The sequence below is a fragment of the Salvelinus alpinus genome, chromosome 23, assembly GCF_045679555.1.
Source record: "Salvelinus alpinus chromosome 23, SLU_Salpinus.1, whole genome shotgun sequence".
NCBI lineage: Eukaryota > Metazoa > Chordata > Actinopteri > Salmoniformes > Salmonidae > Salvelinus > Salvelinus alpinus.
The window spans coordinates 15,706,758-15,732,038 of NC_092108.1; the positions used below are offsets into that span (position 1 = coordinate 15,706,758).

The 25,281-nt window shown below is 43.8% G+C and overlaps 1 protein-coding gene across 2 annotated transcripts; it reads right to left on the minus strand.

Moving 5' to 3' along the window:
• Window positions 1–1,813: 1,813 nt before the first annotated feature.
• On the minus strand, window positions 1,814–24,433 carry LOC139550333 (nuclear receptor ROR-beta-like). 2 transcript variants are annotated; one of them, XM_071361169.1, is made up of 10 exons: window positions 24,014–24,432; window positions 23,192–23,290; window positions 14,220–14,305; window positions 13,876–14,017; window positions 11,685–12,200; window positions 6,153–6,280; window positions 5,920–6,052; window positions 5,213–5,320; window positions 4,849–5,072; window positions 1,814–4,075 (listed from the first exon to the last, which is right to left on the minus strand). In XM_071361169.1, exons 4-10 carry the CDS (start codon window positions 13,982–13,984, stop codon window positions 3,911–3,913), a joined length of 1,383 nt encoding a protein of 460 aa, XP_071217270.1. In that variant the 5' UTR covers window positions 13,985–14,017; window positions 14,220–14,305; window positions 23,192–23,290; window positions 24,014–24,432; the 3' UTR covers window positions 1,814–3,910. The 2 variants fall into 2 exon arrangements, with proteins under 2 accessions (XP_071217270.1, XP_071217269.1); XM_071361168.1 differs by lacking the exon at window positions 23,192–23,290 and having other exon boundaries at window positions 24,014–24,433.
• Between the last annotated feature and the right edge of the window lie 848 nt (window positions 24,434–25,281).

The window sequence follows — 25,281 nt, forward strand, 5'->3', positions numbered from 1 at the left end:
ATAAATTGGCCTGGGGGGGGGGGGGCCAGGCACAGCCAATCAGATAGAGTTTTTCCCCACAAAAGGGCTTTATTATAGACAAAAATACTTCTCAGCACCCCCCCATGAACTGGCGTGGTTACACGTGGTCTGTGGTTGTGAGGCCTGTTGGAGGTACCGCCAAATTCTCTAAAACGATGTTGGAAGCAGTTTATTGTAGAGAAATTAACATTCAATTCACTGGCAACAGCTCTGGTGGACATTCCTGCAGTCAGCATGCCAACTGCACGCTCCCTCAAAACTTGCGACACCTGTGACATTGTGTTGTGCTACAAAACTGCACATTTTAAAGTGGCCTTTTATTGTCCCCAGCACAAGATGCACCTGTGTAATGATCATGCTGTTTAATCAGCTTATTGATATGCAACACCTGTCGGGTGGATGTATTATCTTAGCTAAGGAGAAATGCTCACTAACAGGGATATAAACAATTTTGTGCACAATTGTTGAGAGAAAGAAACCTTTTGTACGTATGGAAAGTTTCTGCTATTTTTTATTTCAGCTCATGAAACATGTGACCAACACTTTACATGTTGCGTTTATATTATTGTTCAGTGTATATAAACTGGATTTGCAGTTCCTGCTATTTTTCAAGCAGATTAAGTGAGGCATAACGGGGAAAACAAGTAATAGATTGGACACAGATTATGTAGGCCTGCCTGCCTGCCTGCTTGCTTGCCTATAGACACTCAGGGGATAAGATATTCTATCCTAATTTATTTGCTCTGATTGATTTTCAGTGATGTCCCCATGTGATGACAGGCCATTTATTTTTGAAGACATCTGGACAGTTTCCCAGACACGGATTAGGCTAAACCTAGTCATGGACTGAAAATCTCTATTGAAATTATCTGTGTCCAGGAAACTGGCCCTTATTGTATTTCAGAAGCATTCAATTCCTCTCCTAATCTCATCTTCTTTATCTGCAGATCTGTGAAATGACCGGTATTTTCGAATAAAAGGTGGATGCCACCGGGAATCTTCTTTCACCTTTACCCAATCCCCTCCCCCTACAGCATTGCCGGAGAAGGAAAGGAGGCATCGGTGAAGGGACTAGCTGTGGGCCACAGGGGTGGCAGTCAGTGACAGCTCCGCTGACGACAATGGATTTTTCCCAGTCGGCTCCTTTTCCTTTCCCAAGGCGTGAATGCTTTTGGCAACATTTGAGCCTTATTCAGAGAGGTACAATATTTACAATGCTGCAGAATATATACAAAAATGTATGGTGCTGATGTTATACCTTTTCTTATTGCAGAGAATCATGTCTGTTCAGCGCGATACGCTTTACAATGTGGTGCCATCCTGAATGATCCAGGTCCCCGTCTGCAGTTAGGAGTGTGACGTGTTCTTAACCGTGTACCAGTCTGACTCTGCTCTCTAGCCAACTCCTTATGGAAATGGCATGCCAAAACAATGACAATGGAGTTTGTAAAAGCACAAACAGATCTGGGACCAGGCTAATGTCTTATACATAAGACTCTCAACTCTTTTCATTGTTATTATTGTTGATTATTGATTAGCGTACTGCATTGTTGAGGGAGCTAGCACATAACCATTTGGCTGCACTTTTTATACTTGCTGTAAACTGTGTATGTGACAAATAGATTTGATTTTAGGCCCGGTTCCATTTGGTCCCTAGCCCTATCATCCAGCTCCTACCACTTCAGTGTTCACAGATCTGGATGGACTGGATCCATGAGATGACAGACACTTCACATATTCAAAAGAAGACAGACACACTTAAGACAGACACACTTAAGACAGACACTTCACATATTCAAAAGAAATACTTTTATTATATTCTTTAAAGCACATGTAAAGTATCCCAACATACAAGAATATACATTGAGCTGAGTAACTTGTTTACTCTTTGACTGACAATATACCTATTGTACATTTTGTCTTACGGGGAATAGAGGGAAAAAAGTTTCTTTTTTTAAAGGTTTTCTTTAAAAAAATAGATCACTTATTTTACAAGACAAAAATGTGATGACATAACAGGAGGAAAAGAAAAAGATCAAAGACCAACAGAAATAACACTCACAACAAAAGCAACATTAAATCCCAAGAATAACATGTTCTAAAAATATGTATATTTTTTAGATTGTGTCTTGTAAAATTCAGATTGTGTTATAATATTGAGAAAGAGGAAAGGTCTCTGACACTGTGTGAGTAACATTCACAAACAAAGATTACGTACACAGTGATCAAGGTTATGGGTCTTGTCTTAGCTGCAAGGTGAGAGGAAAACACTGCTAGCAGAAGACACTGCTAGTCGAGACTGACAGAACATAGCTAGCTCCCTGAGTGGCTACGAGTCACTTTTAGCCCTTTGTGGAGTGAGTTCATAGAACCTTATTCTCAGTATTCTGTTGTGGAACTTTACAGTTCAATAAGAACAAGTAGAATCAGGATATGTTGTCTGTCCATGCTCCTCAAAGGGTTAAGAGATGCCCTGTCTGACTCATAAACCTTATACAAATGATGTCTAACTCAGGGGGGTAGCTGGTAGCTCGGGCCATCCTTAGATTTGTGCTCGCCCAGTGGGATAGTGGATAGGAAAGATCTTTGACATTTGGTGAGGTGTAGATGACACGGAAACAGCAATGTACAAAAATAATACAGTTGATCCAACCAGCAAAGAGAGTTTACACACAGACAATTTAACTGTAACCCAAAGACAAGGCATTAGTGAATGGGAGACTATTCCTATTGGCTGGATGTTGCTGGTTAGGGACTCTCACAGAGGAGCTGTTCTCCTCAAGTCTCTTTGTTATTCAGAGTTCATAAAGTGTCCTCGTCTCTTCTTATGTTCTGTCTTCTGCTGTTTCTTTCACCCAGCGCGGTCTCATGAGGCAAGAGTCCGTTTCATTGACAATGTTGGGCTATTCTACTAGCGACCCTCCTTTGCCTTCGTGTGATTGGGCTGCCTACCTTGGCAGTGTTCACTATGCAAAGAGTGTTCAGCCTCCCGAATGGTCAAATGACATACATTGCGTAACCCCATTGGGTTGCTATGGGGGTGGGTGTTGCCATGGAAACCTGACTCTCTCTCTCAAGGGAAGTAGGTGAGCGACTGAGGTTTCTCATTGCATTTTTTAAGTCTACAAAGGGCAGCACCAAACACTGTCAGAACAAGTGCCTACGTCTGAGTGTGTGACCATCCTGTGAGTTTGCTATAAACCTGTAGGCAGACGATCAATAAAGAATAATTGACCAATAAGGCCATGACCAAGTAGTGTGGCATGTCATACATGTTTATATCCTCATTTGTAACAGAGAAATAACTGAATGATAATCTTGGTTTCTTGGGGCTGGTGAGTACATACATATCCAACATACATGCAGTCTACATATGTGTACCACTGATAACTGTGTCTTTGGGACTATAAATTAAAGAACCCTGGGTCTGTTGAGTAGAACCATAGCATTACAATGATTCTAATTCAACCAGTCAAACTGTCCCAGAGTGTTAATACGTACATTCGGTGTGTGGTTCTGGCTGGTGCATTGGTGGTTGTCAGTGAGGTACATTCATGACGGGGTTGGGGAGCATCGATGTTCTAATGTTAAAAGATCTATGTTCATACTGTAGAATATGCATATTGCCCATTAGTTTGTCCAAAGTGCTACGGTACAAAAGGACCCTGAAGGTGAAGTCTGTAGTGTAAGGTGCATGGCCTGCTAGGATAGTGGAGGAATAACGCCACAGCATGCTGGGAAACTGAGTATTTTAAGTCCTGGATTGTCTAGTTAACTGCTGGTTATTTCTGAGTTCAATATTTATATCCCTCGCTCAATCTCCCCTTTCGCTTTCATATCTCCACACTTTTCTTAACCTGCCTCTAACACATTCACTCCATATTTCTCTCTAGGAGCTGTTTGTAGAGTCGGGTAGAGAGATCTCACTCCCGAACACTTCCCGATAGAGTGGTGGGAAGCTGCATGCAGTCTCAGGGTGAACCAGACGGAAGAACTCCAGCTTGTTGACGTGGAGATTACAGATGGACTTCATCATCAGCAGCTTGGACACCATCTACAGGAGAAGAGGACATCGGGATAAGTCAGGAAAATACACTCAATATTTATGGACATGGTGGGATGGAAGAAATCCAGAGAACACATGAAATGTGTATGGACTTAAGCTAAGTTGCATGGGATAGATCCGGCTTACAACACTAGACTGTTTAACTGTTTGTCTTAGTTTGATTTAAAGAATGTCTACAGCAGCGTTTCCCAGCTCCAGTCCTCCAGAACCCCCAACAGTACACATTTTAGTTGCAGCCCTGGACAAACACCTGATTCAACTTGTCGAGGGCTCGATGATTAGTTGACAAGTTGAATCAGGTGTGCTTGTACGGCTCTACAACAAAAATGTGCACTGTTGGGGTTACTGGAGGACTGGAGTTGGGGAACCACTGGTTTAGTCTACAGCACAAGGCCTTAAGGCCCCATAAAATATGCTTATGCAGCTGTTTGGAATATTCTGTAGAGGACCGTATCATAAAGTTCTTGGAGAGGAGACGTCTGCTACACCAGTGATTCCCATATGGTGGATCTCAGCCAATGACAACTGGGTCATGGCTAGAGGCTGTGGGCTGTGTTCTGTCATCGTGCCGTGTGCTGAGTATTCCCGCTCATGGCTAGAAGAGATCTAGTTTTTATCAAACTAACCTCAATAGTAGAATTTTGGGGCATTTTGGCTAACCCTAACCATTTTCCTAAACTTAACCCAATTCTCTTAACCTGCTAAATATGTTCTCCAAACCTGCAACAAAGTCAAATCTGACAAATCTGGATCCCTTCTACCTGGTCTAGTTTGTCGTCGGCGGCCCCGCTCATGTGCAGACTGTGTTGCAGAGCCAGGAAGAGCTTCTCCTGCAGCTTCCGGACCTTCTGGCTGTCGGTCAGCCATGGTCGCTCTGGGGACAGAAGGACAGCGGCGCTGAACAGAGCCATCTCCTCATCGGTCAGCTGCAGGCGGGAGAGCCCTTTAGCCAGGTCAAACACGGCACTGACCAGGTCATCGCAACCTGCAGAGAAAAATCATAATATTAGATATACAATTCAGTGGAACATGATGTGTGCATTTGGAGTAGTTAACAGTATCAGCTCTATACATTCTAAATACTGTATCAGACAAGGGGTAGGCTAACCTATCTGAGACGCTTACCGAGGGCTTTGAAGAGCTGGGCGGAAGCAAACTTGCCATCAAAGAACATGGTGTTGGTGTTAGCGTTAAACGCTCTGCACATCCTGATCAACAGCACCTCCAGACAGCCTGCAAAGGCAACCATCGAGAGCCACAGAAATGGAGAAAGAGAAGTGAGTGGAAGGGGGGATACCGAGAGCACAGAAGATGTTACAACATGCAGAAGAAAAAACACCCAATGGAAAGTTAAACATTTCCGATTGGAGGATCGCAGATGTAAGTCATTTGAACAATTTGAAAGTCAGCAGGGTAATAAGGATTATCAAGAATTTATCAAAAGGGGGTTTCAAACATTAATTGAGTTATCGTCAAATCAACGTGTGTGTGTGTGCAGATATAATGGTTGTTGAATGGTATAAATATGTTTCAGAGACGGTTTAGTTAAATGGATGTTTCAGAGACGGTTTAGTGAAATGGTCGGAGCAGTGATGTGTGGTTTGTAAAAAACAAAAAGAGCACAAAGGTTGGAAAAAAGAACAAGATAAAGGACTTCTGCCATTTCTTCACTCATTACAGGAATGTGCTTCAATGTTATAGGGTTTGATCCATGTTTGTTTGTATATGTGTGTGTAAGAAAGAGCGTTCACATAACAATCAGTGTGTGCATGTCCTAAAGTGGTTTGAGCGGTACGTGTAATCTGGATGTGTGCATGTATAAAGGTACGAACCTGCTTTGAGCAGAATGATCTGGTCGTTCTGACACAGGTCCATGAAGCCAGTGATGCGTTTGGCAAACTCCACCACGTACTGGATGGCATTGGTGATGTGGTGGGCACACTGCTGCCACATAAACTCTTCAGACTGGGAGAAAGAGAAATTATAATTTAATACAACAATAATGCAAGACATTAGTGAGTAGCAGTGTGTGTGTGTGTGTGTGTGTGTGTGTGTGTGTCTTCACCTTGCACTGGAAGTTGCGGGTCTCCTCAGGTGAGTAATGAATCCCACTGTTTGTCAGCCTCTTCAGGTCGTCAGAACTGTACTGACTCGTCTCCAAGTGGGACTTGACCACACTCTGGGTGATACGCTCTGAAACAGAAACACACTCTGGGTGATACGCTCTGAAACAGAAACTCTCTGGGTGATACGCTCTGAAACAGAAACACACTCTGGGTGATACGCTCTGAAACAGAAACACTCTGGGTGATACGCTCTGAAACAGAAACACACTGGGTGATACGCTCTGAAACAGAAACACACTCTGGCTGATACGCTCTGAAACAGAAACACTCTGGGTGATACGCTCTGAAACAGAAACACACTGGGTGATACGCTCTGAAACAGAAACACTCTGGGTGATACGCTCTGAAACAGAAACGCACTCTGGGTGATACGCTCTGAAACAGAAACGCACTCTGGGTGATACGCTCTGAAACAGAAACACTCTGGGTGATACGCTCTGAAACAGAAACTCTCTGGGTGATACGCTCTGAAACAGAAACACTCTGGGTGATACGCTCTGAAACAGAAACACTCTGGGTGATACGCCCTGAAACAGAAACACACTCTGGGTGATACGCCCTGAAACAGAAACACACTCTGGGTGATACGCTCTGAAACAGAAACACTCTGGGTGATACGCTCTGAAACAGAAACGCACTCTGGGTGATACGCTCTGAAACAGAAACGCACTCTGGGTGATACGCTCTGAAACAGAAACGCACTCTGGGTGATACGCTCTGAAACAGAAACACTCTGGGTGATACGCTCTGAAACAGAAACGCACTCTGGGTGATACGCTCTGAAACAGAAACACACTCTGGGTGATACGCTCTGAAACAGAAACACACTCTGGGTGTTGTAACATCCGGCGCCGAAACGAGATGGCCGCCTCGCTTCGCGTTCCTTGGAAAATATGCAGTATTTTGTTTTTTTATGTGTTATTTCTTACATCGGTACCCCAGGTAATCTTAGGTTTCATTACATACAGTCGGGAGGAACTACTGAATATACGATTAACGTCAACTCATCATCGTTCCTACCAGGAATATGACTTTCCCGAAACGGATCCAGTGTTTTGCCTTCCACCCAATACAATGGATCTGATCCCAGCCGGCGACCCTGTGCGACGCCGTAAAAGGGGCAAACGAGGCGGTCTCCTGGCCAGGCTTCGGAGACGGGCACATCGCGCTCCACTCCCTAGCATACTACTCGCCAATGTCCAGTCTCTTGACAATAAGGTTGATGAAATCCGAGCACGGGTAGCATTCCAGAGAGACATCAGGGATTGCAACGTGCTCTGCTTCACAGAAACATGGCTAACTCAAGAGACGCTAACGGAGTCGGTGCAGCCAGCTGGTTTCTTCATGCATCGCGCCGACAGAAACAAACATCTTTCTGGTAAGAAGAGGGGCGGGGGGGTATGCCTTATGATTAACGAGACGTGGTGTGATCATCATAACAACACACAGGAACTCAAGTCATTCTGTTCACCTGATCTAGAACTCCTCACTATAAAATGTCGACCGCATTATCTACCAAGGGAATTCTCTTCAATCATAATCACAGCCGTATATATTCCCCCCCAAGCAGACACATCGATGGCCCTGAACGAACTTTATCTGACTCTTTGTAAACTGGAAACCACACACCCTGAGGCTGCATTCATCGTAGCTGGGGATTTTAACAAGGCTAATCTAAAAACAAAACTCCCTAAATTCTATCAGCATATCGATTGTGCTACCAGGGCTGGAAAAACCCTAGATCATTGTTATACTAATTTCCGAGACGCATATAAGGCCCTCCCCCGCCCCCCTTTCGGAAAAGCTGACCACGACTCCATTTTGTTGATTCTAGCCTACAAACAGAAACTAAAACAACAAGCTCCCGCGCTCAGGTCTGTTCAACGCTGGTCCGACCAATCTGATTCCACTCTTCAAGACTGCTTCGATCACGCGGATTGGAATATGTTCCGCATTGCGTCCAACAACAATATGGACGAATATGCTGATTCGGTGAGCGAGTTCATTAGGAAGTGCATTGACGATGTCGTACCCACAGCAACGATTAAAACATTCCCAAACCAGAAACCGTGGATTGACGGCAGCATTCGCGTGAAACTGAAAGCGCGAACCACTGCTTTTAACCAGGGCAAGGTGACCGGAAGCATGACCGAATACAAACAGTGTAGCTATTCTCTCCGCAAGGCAATCAAACAGGCTAAGTCCCAGTACAGAGACAAAATCGAGTCGCAATTCAACAGCTCAGACACAAGAGGTATGTGGCAGGGTCTACAGTCAATCACGGATTACAAAAAGAAAACCAGCCCCGTCGCGGACCAGGATGTCTTGCTCCCAGACAGGCTAAACAACTTTTTTGCCCGCTTTGAGGACAATACAGTGCCACTGACACGGCCCCCTACCAAAACCTGCGGGCTCTCCTTCACTGCAGCCGAGGTGAGTAAAACATTTAAACGTGTTAACCCTCGCAAGGCTGCAGGCCCAGACGGCATTCCCAGCCGCGTCCTCAGAGCATGCGCAGACCAGCTGGCTGGTGTGTTTACGGACATATTCAATCAATCCTTATCCCAGTCTGCTGTTCCCACATGCTTCAAGAGGGCCACCATTGTTCCTGTTCCCAAGAAAGCTAAGGTAACTGAGCTAAACGACTACCGCCCCGTAGCACTCACTTCCGTCATCATGAAGTGCTTTGAGAGACTAGTCAAGGACCATATCACCTCCACCCTACCGGACACCCTAGACCCACTCCAATTTGCTTACCGACCCAATAGGTCCACAGACGACGCAATCGCAACCACACTGCACACTGCCCTAACCCATCTGGACAAGAGGAATACCCATGTGAGAATGCTGTTCATCGATTACAGCTCAGCATTTAACACCATAGTACCCTCCAAACTCGTCATCAAGCTCGAGACCCTGGGTCTCGACCCCGCCCTGTGCAACTGGGTCCTGGACTTCCTGACGGGCCGCCCCCAGGTGGTGAGGGTAGGTAACAACATCTCCACCCCGCTGATCCTCAACACTGGGGCCCCACAAGGGTGCGTTCTGAGCCCTCTCCTGTACTCCCTGTTCACCCACGACTGCGTGGCCATGCACGCCTCCAACTCAATCATCAAGTTTGCGGATGACACTACAGTGGTAGGCTTGATTACCAACAACGACGAGACGGCCTACAGGGAGGAGGTGAGGGCCCTCGGAGTGTGGTGTCAGGAAAATAACCTCACACTCAACGTCAACAAAACAAAGGAGATGATTGTGGACTTCAGGAAACAGCAGAGGGAGCACCCCCCTATCCACATCGACGGGTCAGTAGTGGAGAAGGTGGAAAGTTTTAAGTTCCTCGGTGTACACATCACGGACAAACTGAATTGGTCCACCCACACAGACAGCGTCGTGAAGAAGGCGCAGCAGCGCCTCTTCAACCTCAGGAGGCTGAAGAAACTCGGCTTGTCACCAAAAGCACTCACAAACTTCTACAGATGCACAATCGAGAGCATCCTGTCGGGCTGTATCACCGCCTGGTACGGCAACTGCTCCGCCCACAACCGTAAGGCTCTCCAGAGGGTAGTGAGGTCTGCAGAACGCATCACCGGGGGCAAACTACCTGCCCTCCAGGACACCTACACCACCCGATGTCACAGGAAGGCCATAAAGATCATCAAGGACAACAACCACCCAAGCCACTGCCTGTTCACCCCGCTATCATCCAGAAGGCGAGGTCAGTACAGGTGCATCAAAGCAGGGACCGAGAGACTGAAAAACAGCTTCTATCTCAAGGCCATCAGACTGTTAAACAGCCACCACTAACATTTAGCGGCCGCTGCCAACATACTGACTCAACTCCAGCCACTTTAAAAATGGGAATTGATGGAAATTATGTAAAAATGTACCACTAGCCACTTTAAACAATGCCACTTAATATAATGTTTACATACCCTACATTACCCATCTCATATGTATATACTGTACTCTATATCATCTACTGCATCTTGCCATCTTTATGTAATACATGTACCACTAGCCACTTTAAACTATGCCACTTTATGTTTACATACCCTACAGTACTCATCTCATATGTATATACCGTACTCTATACCATCTACTGCATCTTGCCTATGCCGTTCTGTACCACCACTCATTCATATATCTTTATGTACATATTCTTTATCCCTTTACACTTGTGTGTGTATAAGGTAGTAGTTGTGGAATTGTTAGGTTAGATTACTTGTTGGTTATTACTGCATTGTCGGAACTAGAAGCACAAGCATTTCGCTACACTCGCATTAACATCTGCTAACCATGTGTATGTGACTAATAAGATTTGATTTGATTTGGTGATACGCTCTGAAACAGAAACACACTATGGGTGATACGCTCTGAAACAGAAACACTCTGGGTGATACGCTCTGAAACAGAAACACTCTGGGTGATACGCTCTGAAACAGAAACACTCTGGGTGATACGCTCTGAAACAGAAACACTCTGGGTGATACGCTCTGAAACAGAAACTCTCTGGGTGATACGCTCTGAAACAGAAACACTCTGGGTGATACGCTCTGAAACAGAAACACTCTGGGTGATACGCTCTGAAACAGAAACACTCTGGGTGATACGCTCTGAAACAGAAACACTCTGGGTGATACGCTCTGAAACAGAAACGCACTCTGGGTGATACGCTCTGAAACAGAAACACTCTGGGTGATACGCTCTGAAACAGAAACACTCTGGGTGATACGCTCTGAAACAGAAACACTCTGGGTGATACGCTCTGAAACAGAAACACTCTGGGTGATACGCTCTGAAACAGAAACACTCTGGGTGATACGCTCTGAAACAGAAACACTCTGGGTGATACGCTCTGAAACAGAAACACTCTGGGTGATACGCTCTGAAACAGAAACACTCTGGGTGATACGCTCTGAAACAGAAACACACTCTGGGTGATACGCCCTGAAACAGAAACACACTCTGGGTGATACGCTCTGAAACAGATACACACTCTAGGTGATACGCTCTGAAACAGATACACACTCTAGGTGATACGCTCTGAAACAGATACACACTCTGGGTGATACGCCCTGAAACAGAAACACACTCTGGGTGATACGCTCTGAAACAGAAACACTCTGGGTGATACGCTCTGAAACAGAAACACACTCTGGGTGATACGCCCTGAAACAGAAACACACTCTGGGTGATACGCTCTGAAACAGAAACACACTCTGGGTGATACGCTCTGAAACAGAAACACTCTGGGTGATACGCTCTGAAACAGAAACACACTCTGGGTGATACGCCCTGAAACAGAAACACACTCTGGGTGATATGCCCTGAAACAGAAACACACTCTGGGTGATACGCTCTGAAACAAAACACAGGACCATATGAATACAAGACCACTACAGATAACATGTTTACTTGATATTGGGAAATTTTGATGGTGATGTTAGTTATAGTAATAGATTTCGTACCTATATCCATAAGAGTGCAGTCATCGGCCAGTGGCTCCAGCAGCGCGGCTTGTGTGTGCGACAACATCTGGTACTCATGTTTGATTCCATTGGCGTCGGTGACATCCAGCAGATTCTGCTGCGGCGAGTTCTGATTGGACGAATTGTTAGAGGATGATGACGATGAAGAGTTTGAGGTGTTCCCGGTGCTTCCGCCGTGGCCTCCCAGCAGCTCCAGGCTGCAGTACTTGTGGGCCTCCTCCGGGGTCAAGGGCAGGTCAAACAGGTCGGGGATGTCATCCAGGTCACTCAGGGTGGAGCTGGAGCCGCCGCTGCTGTAGGAGTGACTGAGCTCCCTGTGCCTGTCCCCCTCGCTGTCTCCCCCTGCCACATCTTCCCCGGTCAGGGACAAACCCTGGTTCAGACACCCCTGGTTCACAACCTCCTGGTTCAGAACCTCCTGGTTCTTCTGGTGCTTCTGAACCTCAGAGTACAGGCTGTCTCGCTGCTTCTTAGACATACGGCCAAACTTCACCGCTGGAGGGAGACAAGAGAAGAATCAGAATGTAAGTATCTATATACAGTGCATTCGGAAAGTATTCAGACCCCTTCACTTTTCCCACATTTTGTTACATTACAGCCTTATTTTTTTTTTCCCCTTAGCAATCTACACGCAATACTCCATAATGACAAAGCAAAAACTGGTTTTTAAACATTTTTGCTAAATATCACATTTACATAAGTATTCAGACCCTTTACTCAGTACTTTGTTGAAGCACCTTTGGCAGAGATTACAGACACACGTCTTCTTGGATATGATGCTACAAGCTTGGCACACCTGTATTTTGGGAGTTTCTCCCATTCATCTCTGCAGATCCTCTCAAGCGCTGTCAGGTTGGATGGGGAGCGTCGCTGCACAGCTATTTTCAGGTCTCTTCAGAGATGTTCAATCGGGCTCAAGTCCGGGCTCTGGCTGGGCCACTCAAGAACATTCAGATACTTGTCTCGAAGCCACTCCTGCATTGACTTGGCTGTGTGCTTAGGGTTGTTGTCCTGTTGGAAGGTTAACCTTCGCCCCAGTCTGATGTCCTGAGTGCACTGGAGCAGGTTTTCATCAAGGATCTCTGTACTTTCCTCCGTTCATCTTTGCCTCGACCCTGACTAGTCTCCCAGTTCCTGCTGATGAAAAACATCTCCACAGCATGATGCTGCCACCACCATGCTTCAGCGTAGGGATGGTATCGGCCAGGTGATGAGCGTGCCTGGATTCCTCAAGACGTGGCGCTTGGCATTCAGGCCAAAGAGTTCAATCTTGGTTTCATCAGACCAGAGAATCTTGTTTAAATAAATAAAAATAAAAAAAATGGTCTGAGAGCCCTTTAGGTGCCTTTTGGCAAATTCCAAGTGGGCTGTCATGTGCCTTTTACTGAGGAGTGGCTTCCGTCTGGCCACTATACCATAAAGGCCTGATTGGTGAAGTGCTGCAGAGATGGTTGTCCTTCTGGAAGGTTCTCCCATCTCCACAGAGGAACTCTGGAGCTCTGTCAGAGTGACCATCAGGTTCTTGGTCACCTGCCTGACCAAGGCCCTTCTCCCCTGATTTCTCAGTTTGGCCAGCTCGAAGAAGAGTCTTGGTTGTTACAAACTTCTTCCATTTAAGAATGCTGGAGGCCACTATGTTCTTGAAGACCTTGAATGCTGTAGACATTTGTTGGTACCCTTCCCCAGATCTGTGCCTCGACACAATCCTGTCTCGGCGCTCTACGGACAATTCCTTCGACCTCATGGCTTGGTTTTCGCTCTGACATGCACTGTCAACTGTGGGACCTTATATAGACAGGTGTGTACCTTTTCAAATCATGTCTAATCAATTGAATTTACCACAGGTGGACTCCAATCAAGTTGTCGAAACATCTCAAAGATAATCAACGGAAACTGGATGCACCTGAGCAAAATTTCGAGTCTCATAGCAAAGGGTCTGAATAAAAAATTTAAAAAACCTGTTTTCGCTTTGTCATTATGGATTATTGTGTGTAGATTGAAGAGGACATTTTATTTTTATTTAATCCATTTTAGAGTAAGGCTGTAACGTAACAAAATGTGGGAAAAGTCAAATGCACTGTATATACAGTAAATCGGTGTGGAAACAAGTGTTGACTACTTGTCATGAGTTTTCTTCTGGGCTCCACGCACGTCTGTGTGTGTGACTCACCGTCCCGGCTCATGCCCAAAGCCAGACACTTCTGCAGTCTGCAGTGTTGGCAGCGATTGCGGTTGGTTCGGTCAATAAGACAGTTTCTCTGGCGGGAACACGAGTACATGGCATTGTTCTGCTGGCTGCGGCGGAAGAATCCCTACACAAAGTAACGCAAAGGATGAGTCAAATGATTACATAATGTATAGAATTCCAGTATCATAAACCTAGATGTTACAAAATTGAATAATTATTTCATTGATCACAACTAAGGATATTTTCAATTGCAGCTTGTCTTTGTTTCATATTGTTAAAGAACACATGAAGAAGGTAAAGAAGAAACCCAACTACTACTAGCTCACCTTGCAACCTTCGCAGGTAATGACCCCATAGTGGATACCTGAGGATTTGTCCCCACATATCTTGCAGGGTATTACTTCTATTTGAGCTGTAGAGAGAGAGAGAGGGGGGGGGGGTATATTACAAAAGCTGTGAAGCTCAACCCATCAAGTGAGTTATTAAACCTGTATTAAAAACTAATGAGAATCCATAAAAATATTACTGCCCTGCCAAGTCTACAGCTAGTAGATCTCAAAATAAGGATATGGGTTGGGACTAATATGGCCACACACAAACAACTCTCACTATTGAGTAACACCCCGGCTGAGGCCAATCTCTCTTGGGGCACGGCCAAGAGCTCAGATCATGACCAGATTTCATTGCATAATGTGTTGCAACGTTCACACATACATTATATAGACACACTGCAGGGCTAGCACTGGAAGATTCTGATACGACGGAGGGAGGACTATTTTAACATGTCTCATTTAGAAAACCTTTTGCGTTATCTTTCTCACCTTCTCTATTTTATTTTTTAAGCACTTTAAAATGCATCCCCTGTAAGAAATGTGCTCTATAAATAGAGTTTGATTGATTGAATATTGGCATTTGCAACAGGTTTACAGGTTTCCACCTGGCATGTGGCAATGATCAACATCTTGTGAAGTGAGAGGCAGGCTGTCAGGTTGGCTCTGCCCTGCATGCTCTGAGTGTCATAGCAGCAGACCGAAAGGTATTCAAATGGACAAATATTGACTTTAATCACGCCTTATCTATGTGCCATATTTCATACTAACACAGATTGCCCCAGCACAGAGAATAATACAAGTAAACATAGTATGCAATAAAAAAAGAGTGGGGAAATTATTTGATTGAAGTGACTTTGAAACTAAACCTGGCCGTGTGTCTCTCATGCTGTCGGTCTGTCTGTGGACCCAGTGAGGTGAAAGACAGAAATAGACAGAGTCATGTGTCAGAAACCCAGTCCCCTCACACACTATCTTTCCCTCTCACATACAAAGGGCCCATATAAGGGCCTAAAATGGAGGGCAGTCGTATGTGAAGAAAAACATGTTTTAGTTTAAACAGACGGAGCCGGTTGGCTATTTTACTTCCCAGCAGCCATAGTACTACACAGAAACAGAAACAACCAACTCATTCATGTGATACGCTATCGCTGCTCAATCTGCCAGTCTCTTTCATGTTTGTGCCACAGACAGAGATAACGAATCTGTGTAATTTATGAAGTATGGGATATGTAGTCCCGCAAGGGAGCTATAGTCCTTTGAGAGACAGACATATGGAAACTGATTTACCTCTCAGAGATTTAATGCATTGTTGTTGTGGCATTACATCACTTTAAATTTGTTTGTTTTTCCCACTCTCTCTATGAAAAAAAGGGGGAAAGTATGCTGTTCTCTCCTCTAAGTAATGACGAAAATACACAGAGCAACTGGGCCAGCTGCATGTAGGGCTGGGCGATATATTTAATGAATTAGAATGTATGTTTTTGCGCGATATTCCAAATACCTGTATTGCAAGAATCCAGGTTTTAAAACACAATTATCAACGTTATTGTCATAGACTGTTCTCTCTGCTACCGCACGGCAAGCGGTACAGGAGTGCCAAGTCTAGGTCCAAAAGGCTTCTTAACAGCTTCTACCCCCAAGCCATAAGACTCCTGAACAGCTCATCAAATGGCCACCCGGGTTATTTGCATTGTATCACCCCCCTCCCATTTTTACACTGCTGCTACTCTGATATTCTTCAGCTCGATAAGCGTGAGTGAGAGGGAAGACTTGATAAACACTACGTAATGGATGAAATGAAAGACAACCGAAGGACACATCCATAAAGCCACTAGGTACTGTACTGTAGCTGGCTTGGTGCCAGTAGGACTATGAACTATCAGCTGTATGGCAGTATCATATCTGCTATCTAATCTGACTACTCTCTCTGAAATTGAGCTTCTGCTTCAACTAATTAGGTTCTTGTCCCCAGTTTAAGGCAAGTCAGAAGATCAGAATAACACAGACCTCCATTTGTAACAGTTCTGCCATAACAAATATTAGCATATGTATTCAGACTCTTCTGCTTTGCTAAAGCGAGAGATACAATAAGAGAGACATCTGAAGCCTTATCTACAGAACTGCATCTTGTTTTAAAGCATGACATGTTCTGCAAAATAATTAATAATCCATTTTGCATTATAAAGCACTGAGAAATGCTGTGGTAACCACTACAAGATCAAATCAAATGTATTTGTCACATGCACCCAATATGTAGACCTTACTGTGAAATACTTACTTCCAAGCCCTTAACCAACAACGCAGTTCAAGAAAGAGTTAAGAAAATATTTACCAAATAAACTAAAGTAAACAATTATAAAAAATAATACAATAAAATAACAATAATGAGGCTATATACAGGGGGTACCGGTACCGAGTCAATGTGCGGGAGGGTACAGGTTAGTCGAGGTAATTTGTACATGTAGGTAGGGGTAAAATTACTATGCATAGATAATAAACAGAGAGTAGCAGCAGAGTAAAAACAAATGGGGGGTGGGTGTCAATGTAAATAGTCCGGGTGGCCATTTGATTAATTGTTCAGCAGTCTTATGGCCTTTTGGTCCGAGACTTGTCGCTCCGGTACCGCTTGCTGTGCGGTTGCAGAGAGAACAGTCTATGACTTGGGTGACTGGAGTCTTTGAGAATATGTTGGGCCTTCCTCTGACACCGCCTGGTATATAGGTCCCGTACACACTACCCTCCATAGCGTGTTACGGTCAGATGCAGAGCAGTTGTCATACCAGGCGGTGATGCAACCGGTCAGGATTATCTTGATGGTGCAGCTGTAGAACTTTTATAGGATCTGGGGACCCATGACAAATCTTTTCAGTCTCCTGAGAGGGATAAGGTGTTGTCGTGCCCTCTTCACGACTGTCTTGGTGTGTTCTTACCATTATAGTTCGTTGGTGAAGGAACTTGAAACTCTCGACTCGCTCCACTACAGCCCCGTCGATGTTAATGGGGGCCTGTTCGGCCCACCTTTTCCTGTAGTCCACGATCAGCTCCTTTGTCTTGATCACATTGAGGGAGAGGTTGTTGTCTTGGCACCACAGTGCCAGGTCTCTGATGTCCTCCCTATAGGCTTTCTCATCGTTGTCGGTAATCAGGCCTACCACTGTTGTGTCGTCAGCTAACTTAATGGTGTTGTTGGAGTCGTACTTGGCCACACAGTCGTGTGTGAACAGGGAGTACAGGAGGGGACTAAGCACCTCACCCCTGAGGGGCCCCAGTGTTGAGGATCAGCATGGCAGACGTGTGGTTGCCTACCCTTACCACCTGGGGCCGACCCGTCAGGAAGTCCAGGATCCAGTTGCAGAGGGAGGTGTTTAGTCCCAGGGTCCTTAGATTAGTGATGAGCTTTGTGGGCACTATGGTGTTGAACGCGGAGCTGGAGGACTGGTGAGAGTTGGGTGTCGTCAGGGGCCGACAGACTGGGGACATCATCACTCAGCTTTGGCTGCCAGATCAATTCCCTTTCACCGGTGACCGATCCTCCTGACCGACCCAGCCAGCCACATTTCATTTCGTTTTTCATAGTAACACGCAAGTGCACACACAGAGATATAGAGCGAGGGAGATAATACAATCTATGTCGACCAAAGGTCTACTTTGAGAAGATGACGTTTTAATTGACTCTTAACACTCACACATTAAACTTAGGCTTATGAGTACAATACACACAGGCAACACACAGGCAACAGTGCGCTCAATAAACCTTTTCAACTCCAGTAACAAACTTGAACCACTTTTGTGCTTTTACTTTTTTTTTACAGTTCTGGGCAGGGCATGTTACAGTAAATGTTATGTAATGCCTGTGAAAAGCTTTGATCCGAGGGAAGTGGAACTCTATTGCAAATGAATCATTCAACATTAGGGTGTGTCCCAATTGTCTGAAGTGGCTTCCTTCCTTTTCTCCTCTCCATTTCCCTCAACCAACACTGATGGGAAAGAACTGGACTTGTGAAAGCCAACTCCCAGTAGGTATTCATATTGCTTGCATATTTCCTGTGTTTTCAAATCAGTGCAGGAGGCCATAGAAAACAGAGATGGTGTTGCCTTCTAGGCCACCCCTCTGTAGGCTAACCAAACAGTATCACATTACATGAAACATAATGAGCAGTTATTGCTGCATACAAGGCCCCTCTAGTCAAGTCCCTAGGAGGTTGTTGCCTGTTGTGTCACACAAGGTGAAGGACAGTGTAACAGATCATTTCCTAATGGAGGTCAGTTTACCACTCACTCTCCACTCACAAAACAAATGATTATTTGCACTTTGGCTGTGCAATAAGTATTTAAATCAACTCTGATCTGACATGGAATGCAAATATTACCAAGTAGTACTAAAATCCATTAGAGGGGGATTACTGCACAGGTGTGAAGCTGTGTGAAGCTGTGCTGGTGATAAGATTGTTAATGACATGTAAAAGAGTGAAAAACTAGTCACTGTAATCACAAAAAGAGGAATAACAACACACAATAAAAATATTAACAATAAAAAAAAAGGTGCAAAATAAATACTTTGCCAAAATGATTCCATAGACAAACAAAAGGTTAAAAAAAAACTATACAAACAAAAAACAAAAGGAATTCTCTTTAGGTCTCAGCAAACGAGAGACTTCTTAAAATTGTATTTTCAGTCCAGTGAGCCAAAGAACTGGGGTTGTTTACATTTCGATATCCTGCCAGCCAGTGGAACTACCCTCTATAGGCCCAGAAAATCTCCCTTCTTCCCTCCCTCCCCCCCCCCCCTCTACAAACAGATTAGGAACAGAGTACCCTCGCTATGCCAAAAGCCCTCAATCCAAACAAACACTAAATACTATAATTCATAAAAGTAAATATACATTTTATATGCTACAATAGCAATATATGTCTATCAGTTACTATGTTGTTACATTGTTGAGACAGCCGCAGACTGTAATTGTAACATGTCTTGGTATGCCTTTTGATTGCAGTAACATTGTTGCAATTTTAGAGGCAGCATCTTGAGAAGACAATCAGCAACAAAAGTAGCAACAGCTGAACATTGCTGCAAATCAGAACTTTTTAATCACAATCTTTCTGTTTGTGAATTTTTTTCAAGTCTCTCTCTCTCTGCCTCCTTCCCTCTCGCTCTCCGGCCCTCCTTCTTTCCCTCCCTCCCTCTCTCCCTCCCCTCCCCCCACACCCGAGCTACCCAGTGACACGATCCTACCGGACAAGCTAAATACCGCGGAGCCAAGAAACACTGAACCATGCGTAAGAGCATCAGCTGTTCTGGAAGACTGTGTGATCACGCTCTCCCTAGCCACTGTGAGTAAGACCTTTAAACAGGTTAACATTCACAAGGCCGCAGAGCCAGACAGATTACCAGGATGCATACTCAGAGCATACACTGACCAGCCGACAAGTGTCTTCACTGACATTTTCAACCTCTCCCTAACCCAGTCTGTAATGCCAACATGTTTCAAGCAAACCACCATAGTCCCTGTGCCCAAGAACGCCAATGTAACCTGTCTAAATGACTATCACTCTGTAGCACTCACATATGTAGCCAAGAAATGCTTTAAAAGGATAGTCATGGCTCACATCAACACCATCATCCCAGACACCCTGGACCCACTTGAATTCCTTTACCGCCCCAATAGATCCACAGATGATGTGGACAAAAGGAACACCTACAGTGAGGGAAAAAAGTATTTGATCCCCTGCTGATTTTGTACGTTTGCCCACTGACAAAGAAATGATCAGTCTATAATTTTAATGGTAGGTTTATTTGAACAGTGAGAGACAGAATAACAACAAAAAAATCCAGAAAAACGCATGTCAAAAACGTTATAAATTGATTTGCATTTTAATGAGGGAAATAAGTATTTGACCCCCTCTCAATCAGAAAGATTTCTGGCTCCCAGGTGTCTTTCATACAGGTAACGAGCTGAGATTAGGAGCACACTCTTAAAGGGAGTGCTCCTAATCTCAGTTTCTTACCTGTATAAAAGACACCTGTCCACAGAAGCAATCAATCAATCAGATTCCAAACTCTCCACCATGGCCAAGACCAAAGAGCTCTCCAAGGATGTCAGGGACAAGATTGTAGATCAACACAAGGCTGGAATGGGCTACAAGACCATTGCCAAGCAGCTTGGTGAGAAGGTGACAACAGTTGGTGCGATTATTCGCAAATGGAAGAAACACAAAAGAACTGTCAAACTCCCTTGGCCTAGGGCTCCATGCAAGATCTCACCTCGTGGAGTTGCAATGATCATGAGAATGGTGAGGAATCAGCCCAGAACTACACAGGAGGATCTTGTCAATGATCTCAAGGCAGCTGGGACCATAGTCACCAAGAAAACAATTGGTAACACACTACGCCGTGAAGGACTGAAATCCTGCAGCGCCCGCAAGGTCCCCCTGCTCAAGAAAGCACATATACATGCCCGTCTGAAGTTTGCCAATGAACATCTGAATGATTCAGAGGACAACTGGGTGAACATGTTGTGGTCAGATGAGACCAAAATGGAGTTCTTTGGCATCAACTCAACTTGCCGTGTTTGGAGGAGGAGGAATGCTGCCTATGACCCCAAGAAACCATCCCCACCGTCAAACATGGCGGTGGAAACATTATGCTTTGGGGGTGTTTTTCTGCTAAGGGGACAGGACAACTTCACCGCATCAAAGGGACGATGGACGGGGCCATGTACCGTCAAATCTTGGGTGAAAACCTCCTTCCCTCAGCCAGGGTATTGAAAATGGGTCGTGGATGGGTATTCCAGCATGACAATGACCCAAAACACACGGCCAAGGCAACAAAGGAGTGGCTCAAGAAAAAGCACATTAAGGTCCTGGAGTGGCCTAGCCAGTCTCCAGACCTTAATCCCATAGAAAATCTGTGGAGGGAGCTGAAGGTTCGAGTTGCCAAACGTCAGTCTCGAAACCTTAATGACTTGAAGAAGATCTGCAAAGAGGAGTGGGACAAAATCTCTCCTGAGATGTGTGCAAACCTGGTGGCCAACTACAAGAAACATCTGACCTCTGTGATTGCCAACAAGGGTTTTGCCACCAAGTACTAAGTCATGTTTTGCAGAGGGGTCAAATACTTATTTCCCTCATTAAAATGCAAATCAATTTATAAAATTTTTGACATGCGTTTTTCTGGATTTTTTTGTTGATATTCTGTCTCTCACTGTTCAAATAAACCTACCATTAAAATTACAGACTGATAATTTCTTTGTCAGTGGGCAAACGTACAAAATCAGCAGGGGATCAAATACTTTTTTCCCTCACTGTACGTGAGAATGCTGTCCATTGACTGCATCTCAGCGTTCAACACCATGGTGCACTCCAAGCTCATCACTAAGCTACGGGCCCTGGGACTGAACACCTCCCTCTGCAACTGGATCCTTGACTTCCCAGGTGGTGAGGGTAGGCAACAACACATCCGTCACACTGACCCTTAACACAGTGGCCCCTCAGGGGTGTGCGTTTAGTCCACTCCTGTGTACTCCCTGTTCACCCACGACTCCAACACTATCATAAATTTTGCCAACGACATGACGGTGGTAGGCCTGATCTGATTTGGGGCGGCAGGTAGCCTAGTGGTTAGAGCATTGGGCCAGTTGCTAGATCGAATCCCCGAGCTGACAAGGTAAAAATCTTTCGTTCTGCCCCTGAACAAGGCAGTTAACCCACTGTTCCTAGGCCATCATTGTAAATAAGTTATTTGTTCTTAACTGACTTGCCTAGTTCAATAAAGTTTAATACAAAAAATGTAAAAAATCACTGATGACAATGAGACAGCCAATAGGGAGGAGGGCAATATGGTCTATGGGTGATTCACGATATATACAGTATCAGTCAAAAGTTCGGACACACCTACTCATTCCAGGTTTTTCATAATTTTTACTATTTTCTACATTGTACAATAATAGTGAAGACATCAAAACTATGAAATAACACATACGGAATCATGTAGTAACCAAAAAAGTGTTAAACAAATCAAAATATACTTTATATTTCAGATTCTTCAAAGTAGCCACCCTTTGCCTTGATGACAGCTTTGCAAGTGGTACCGATGCACCAAGTCTAGAACCAACAGGACCCTGAACAGCTTCTGCCCCAAGCCATAAGACTGCTAGTTAGTTAAATAGTTAACCAAATAGCTACCTGGACTATCTGCATTGACCCTTTTTGCAATAAAGTTTTTAACTCATCACATACGCTGCTGCTGCCGCCGTTTACTATCTGTCACTTTATTTCTAGTTATATAAATGGTACCCCTTGTGTATAGCCAAGTTATCGTTACTCATTGTGTATCTATTATTACGTGTTTCACTTTTCTATTATTTATTTCTCTTTTTGCATTTTTGGGAAGGGCCCCTATGCAAGCATTTCATTGTTAGTCCACACCTGTTGTTTACAAAGCACGTGAAGAATAAAATTACATTGAACTTACTCTACCAGTTGTATGTGCGGCTTGTCCTTCAGCTGCTCAAAATTTGAGACAAAATATCGACAGAAAAGTATTGTTAACCTGACTTTTTAGAGAGCTGGTAGGTATTTGGTTGGTTAGGCACTAAGGTAAAGTTAGTTTTTTATTGGGTATTCGGTTTTCTCTTGTTAAAAGCTATTGAATCAAGCATTCTATGATAATGGTATATTCTGAATCAGGGGGAGGATGGAGAAAAACATTTGTTGGTGTAAAAAAAAAAAATCTATTCAGATTTCAATCTTCAAAAAAAAGTTACATTTAAAAAAAACAATCTATCCTTCCCTGATTCAGAATATTCCATTTTCACTGTCATGGGATGCTTGGTTCATTTGCTATTGATGAAAGAAAAACAAATATCCCCCAAAAAGTCAAGTAAACAATACTTTCCTGTGGATATTTTGTCTCAAATTTCGAGCAGCTGACAGACAGCCTGCACAGACAACAGGTAGAGTTGATTTACCTTTATTTCAACAGAGAAGTCATATTGAGACTAAAGTCTCTTTGTGCAGGGTTCATTTGTAAATCTGCTTCCTGTTGAATAGTGAGGTAAGCTTTGTTTCTGTAAAAGAAAAAAAAGCCCAATTTAAATCTTAGCTTCTTAACAAGCTCATTCATATGTTTTAAATGTTAAATCATCGTCAATCCAAATACCAAGGTATTTGTATGCAGGGCCGGTTCGATTATATAACTATCCAATGAGTGAAATTGTAATCAATTTGAGACAATTTTATGAGAATTTGAAAACAACATGTATTTAGTTTTGCCCGTATTAAGCATGAGATGTAAGTTCAAATGTAATTTTATTCAACATTCAGGCTTGTAAGGAACATTTAAACGATTTTGCACAAACATGTTTCAGGCTGTATACCAATAAATTGTGTATAACAGCCTAATGAACCAGACTTTACAACCCTTTACAACATTGTTCACACATTTAACTTAAACATTATTTTATTATGAATAAAATATATATATTATAAGCATTTTCACTAGTTACAGAAAACTCTCCAGCCTACAGCCAAGGAATTCCTATAATATTCCGAGGCAGTGGCGCACCTGGCAAGAGAAACCAGATAATCCAGGCAGGCTAAAGCAGAAGGAGCGATTAAGGTGATAGCCTACGCACTTGAAAAGGAAAGCGGTTGCACTTTTAGCTAAAGTAATTTACATTTCAATAGCTTTCGATACATTGTTTCTCGGCTAAATGAACATAGGATATATGAGACATTGAAAAGTCTACAAAGTATGGTCATTTGAATATGAATGATAATAATTCATTTACCTCTCATGTTGAATATTTATCGTTTCTGGATCAATGAATTTGACTTCATGTGGGTTGTAACTGAATACAAATATCTGTAAAACTGTTGAAAGACCAGCATTTGCTGGCACGCAAAAAAAAACGTATTTAGCCTAATGAACTAGAAACGACTTTTTCAGAAAATAAGGCAAAAATCAGCGAGGAGAGTCTTGCGACAGTTAATTAAATGCAAAGAAACTCGACAGTTCAAGTTGCATGTTTTCCTGTTTGTCTCGATGCACTATTTCGGTAACTTCTTGACAGAATACTCCCACGGTGGTTTAGCTTGGCTTGCAAGGTTCCAAGGTTCTTGCAAGGTTCTCAGTCTACCCTGCTAACCTACTTCTCGAAGCGTGGACGAACTCACTCCCGAGGTCCACTCGTAGTTCTCGTGGCCGCGCGCACGCGGGATCGAGTTTTAAGGAGGATTGGGAACTGTTCAGAATGGAGCGAACATAACGATGTATCTATGACCCACTGTAAACAACAACAACAATTAACACTTTAACTCTCATTTAGTCATGTGGGTTTTAAAAACAGTTTTTTTGCCCTCGTTTTTCATAAATCAGCATTTGTTTTTGCAAGGCACGGACGACACAGTATGTAGGCTAACCAGTTTGTTCTGCACTTGTATCACATGTTGTGTTACGGTAAAATGGGCAGCGTTATGATAAGAAAAACATTATGTTGTGATGATTCCTTCTGATTCGGTGCCATTCACAGTGTTAGAGCTGAGTGTGGGTTGTGCTATGTGATGCAAGGTTCTGGCAGCTTAGTTATGAAACAGGGAGAAGGCAGATAAATCAAAGTAGGTTAGAGGAGCAACACTGGAGTGCGTGGAGCCTGCAGCCACACCACTCAGCCCTATCTATACCTGTGTCTTTCTCTCCTCCTTTTCCCACTCTCTCTATATGTGACTCTCTCCTCCACTCTCTCTGTTTTCCCTACACCCACAGTTAGTTCATTTCCACCTCCCCTCTATTTCCTTCCTCCAGCTTCATCCCTTTATTTCCTTCCTCTATGTACCCCTTCTGTGTTTAAAAAAATGATTGTTTCATGTTTATTTAATATCTCTGGTCTTCTTTTCTATGCAACTCTTGTCCTTATCTCCTCTTTCTGTCTTCTATCTCCTTTAGATGTTTCATTTCAGTTACTGATATTACATCATGTGTATTGTTCCAACTTTTATAGCATAATCATACATCTCTCTTTCACTTCACTCATCTGTATCTTTAATTCGTTTCTCTCTA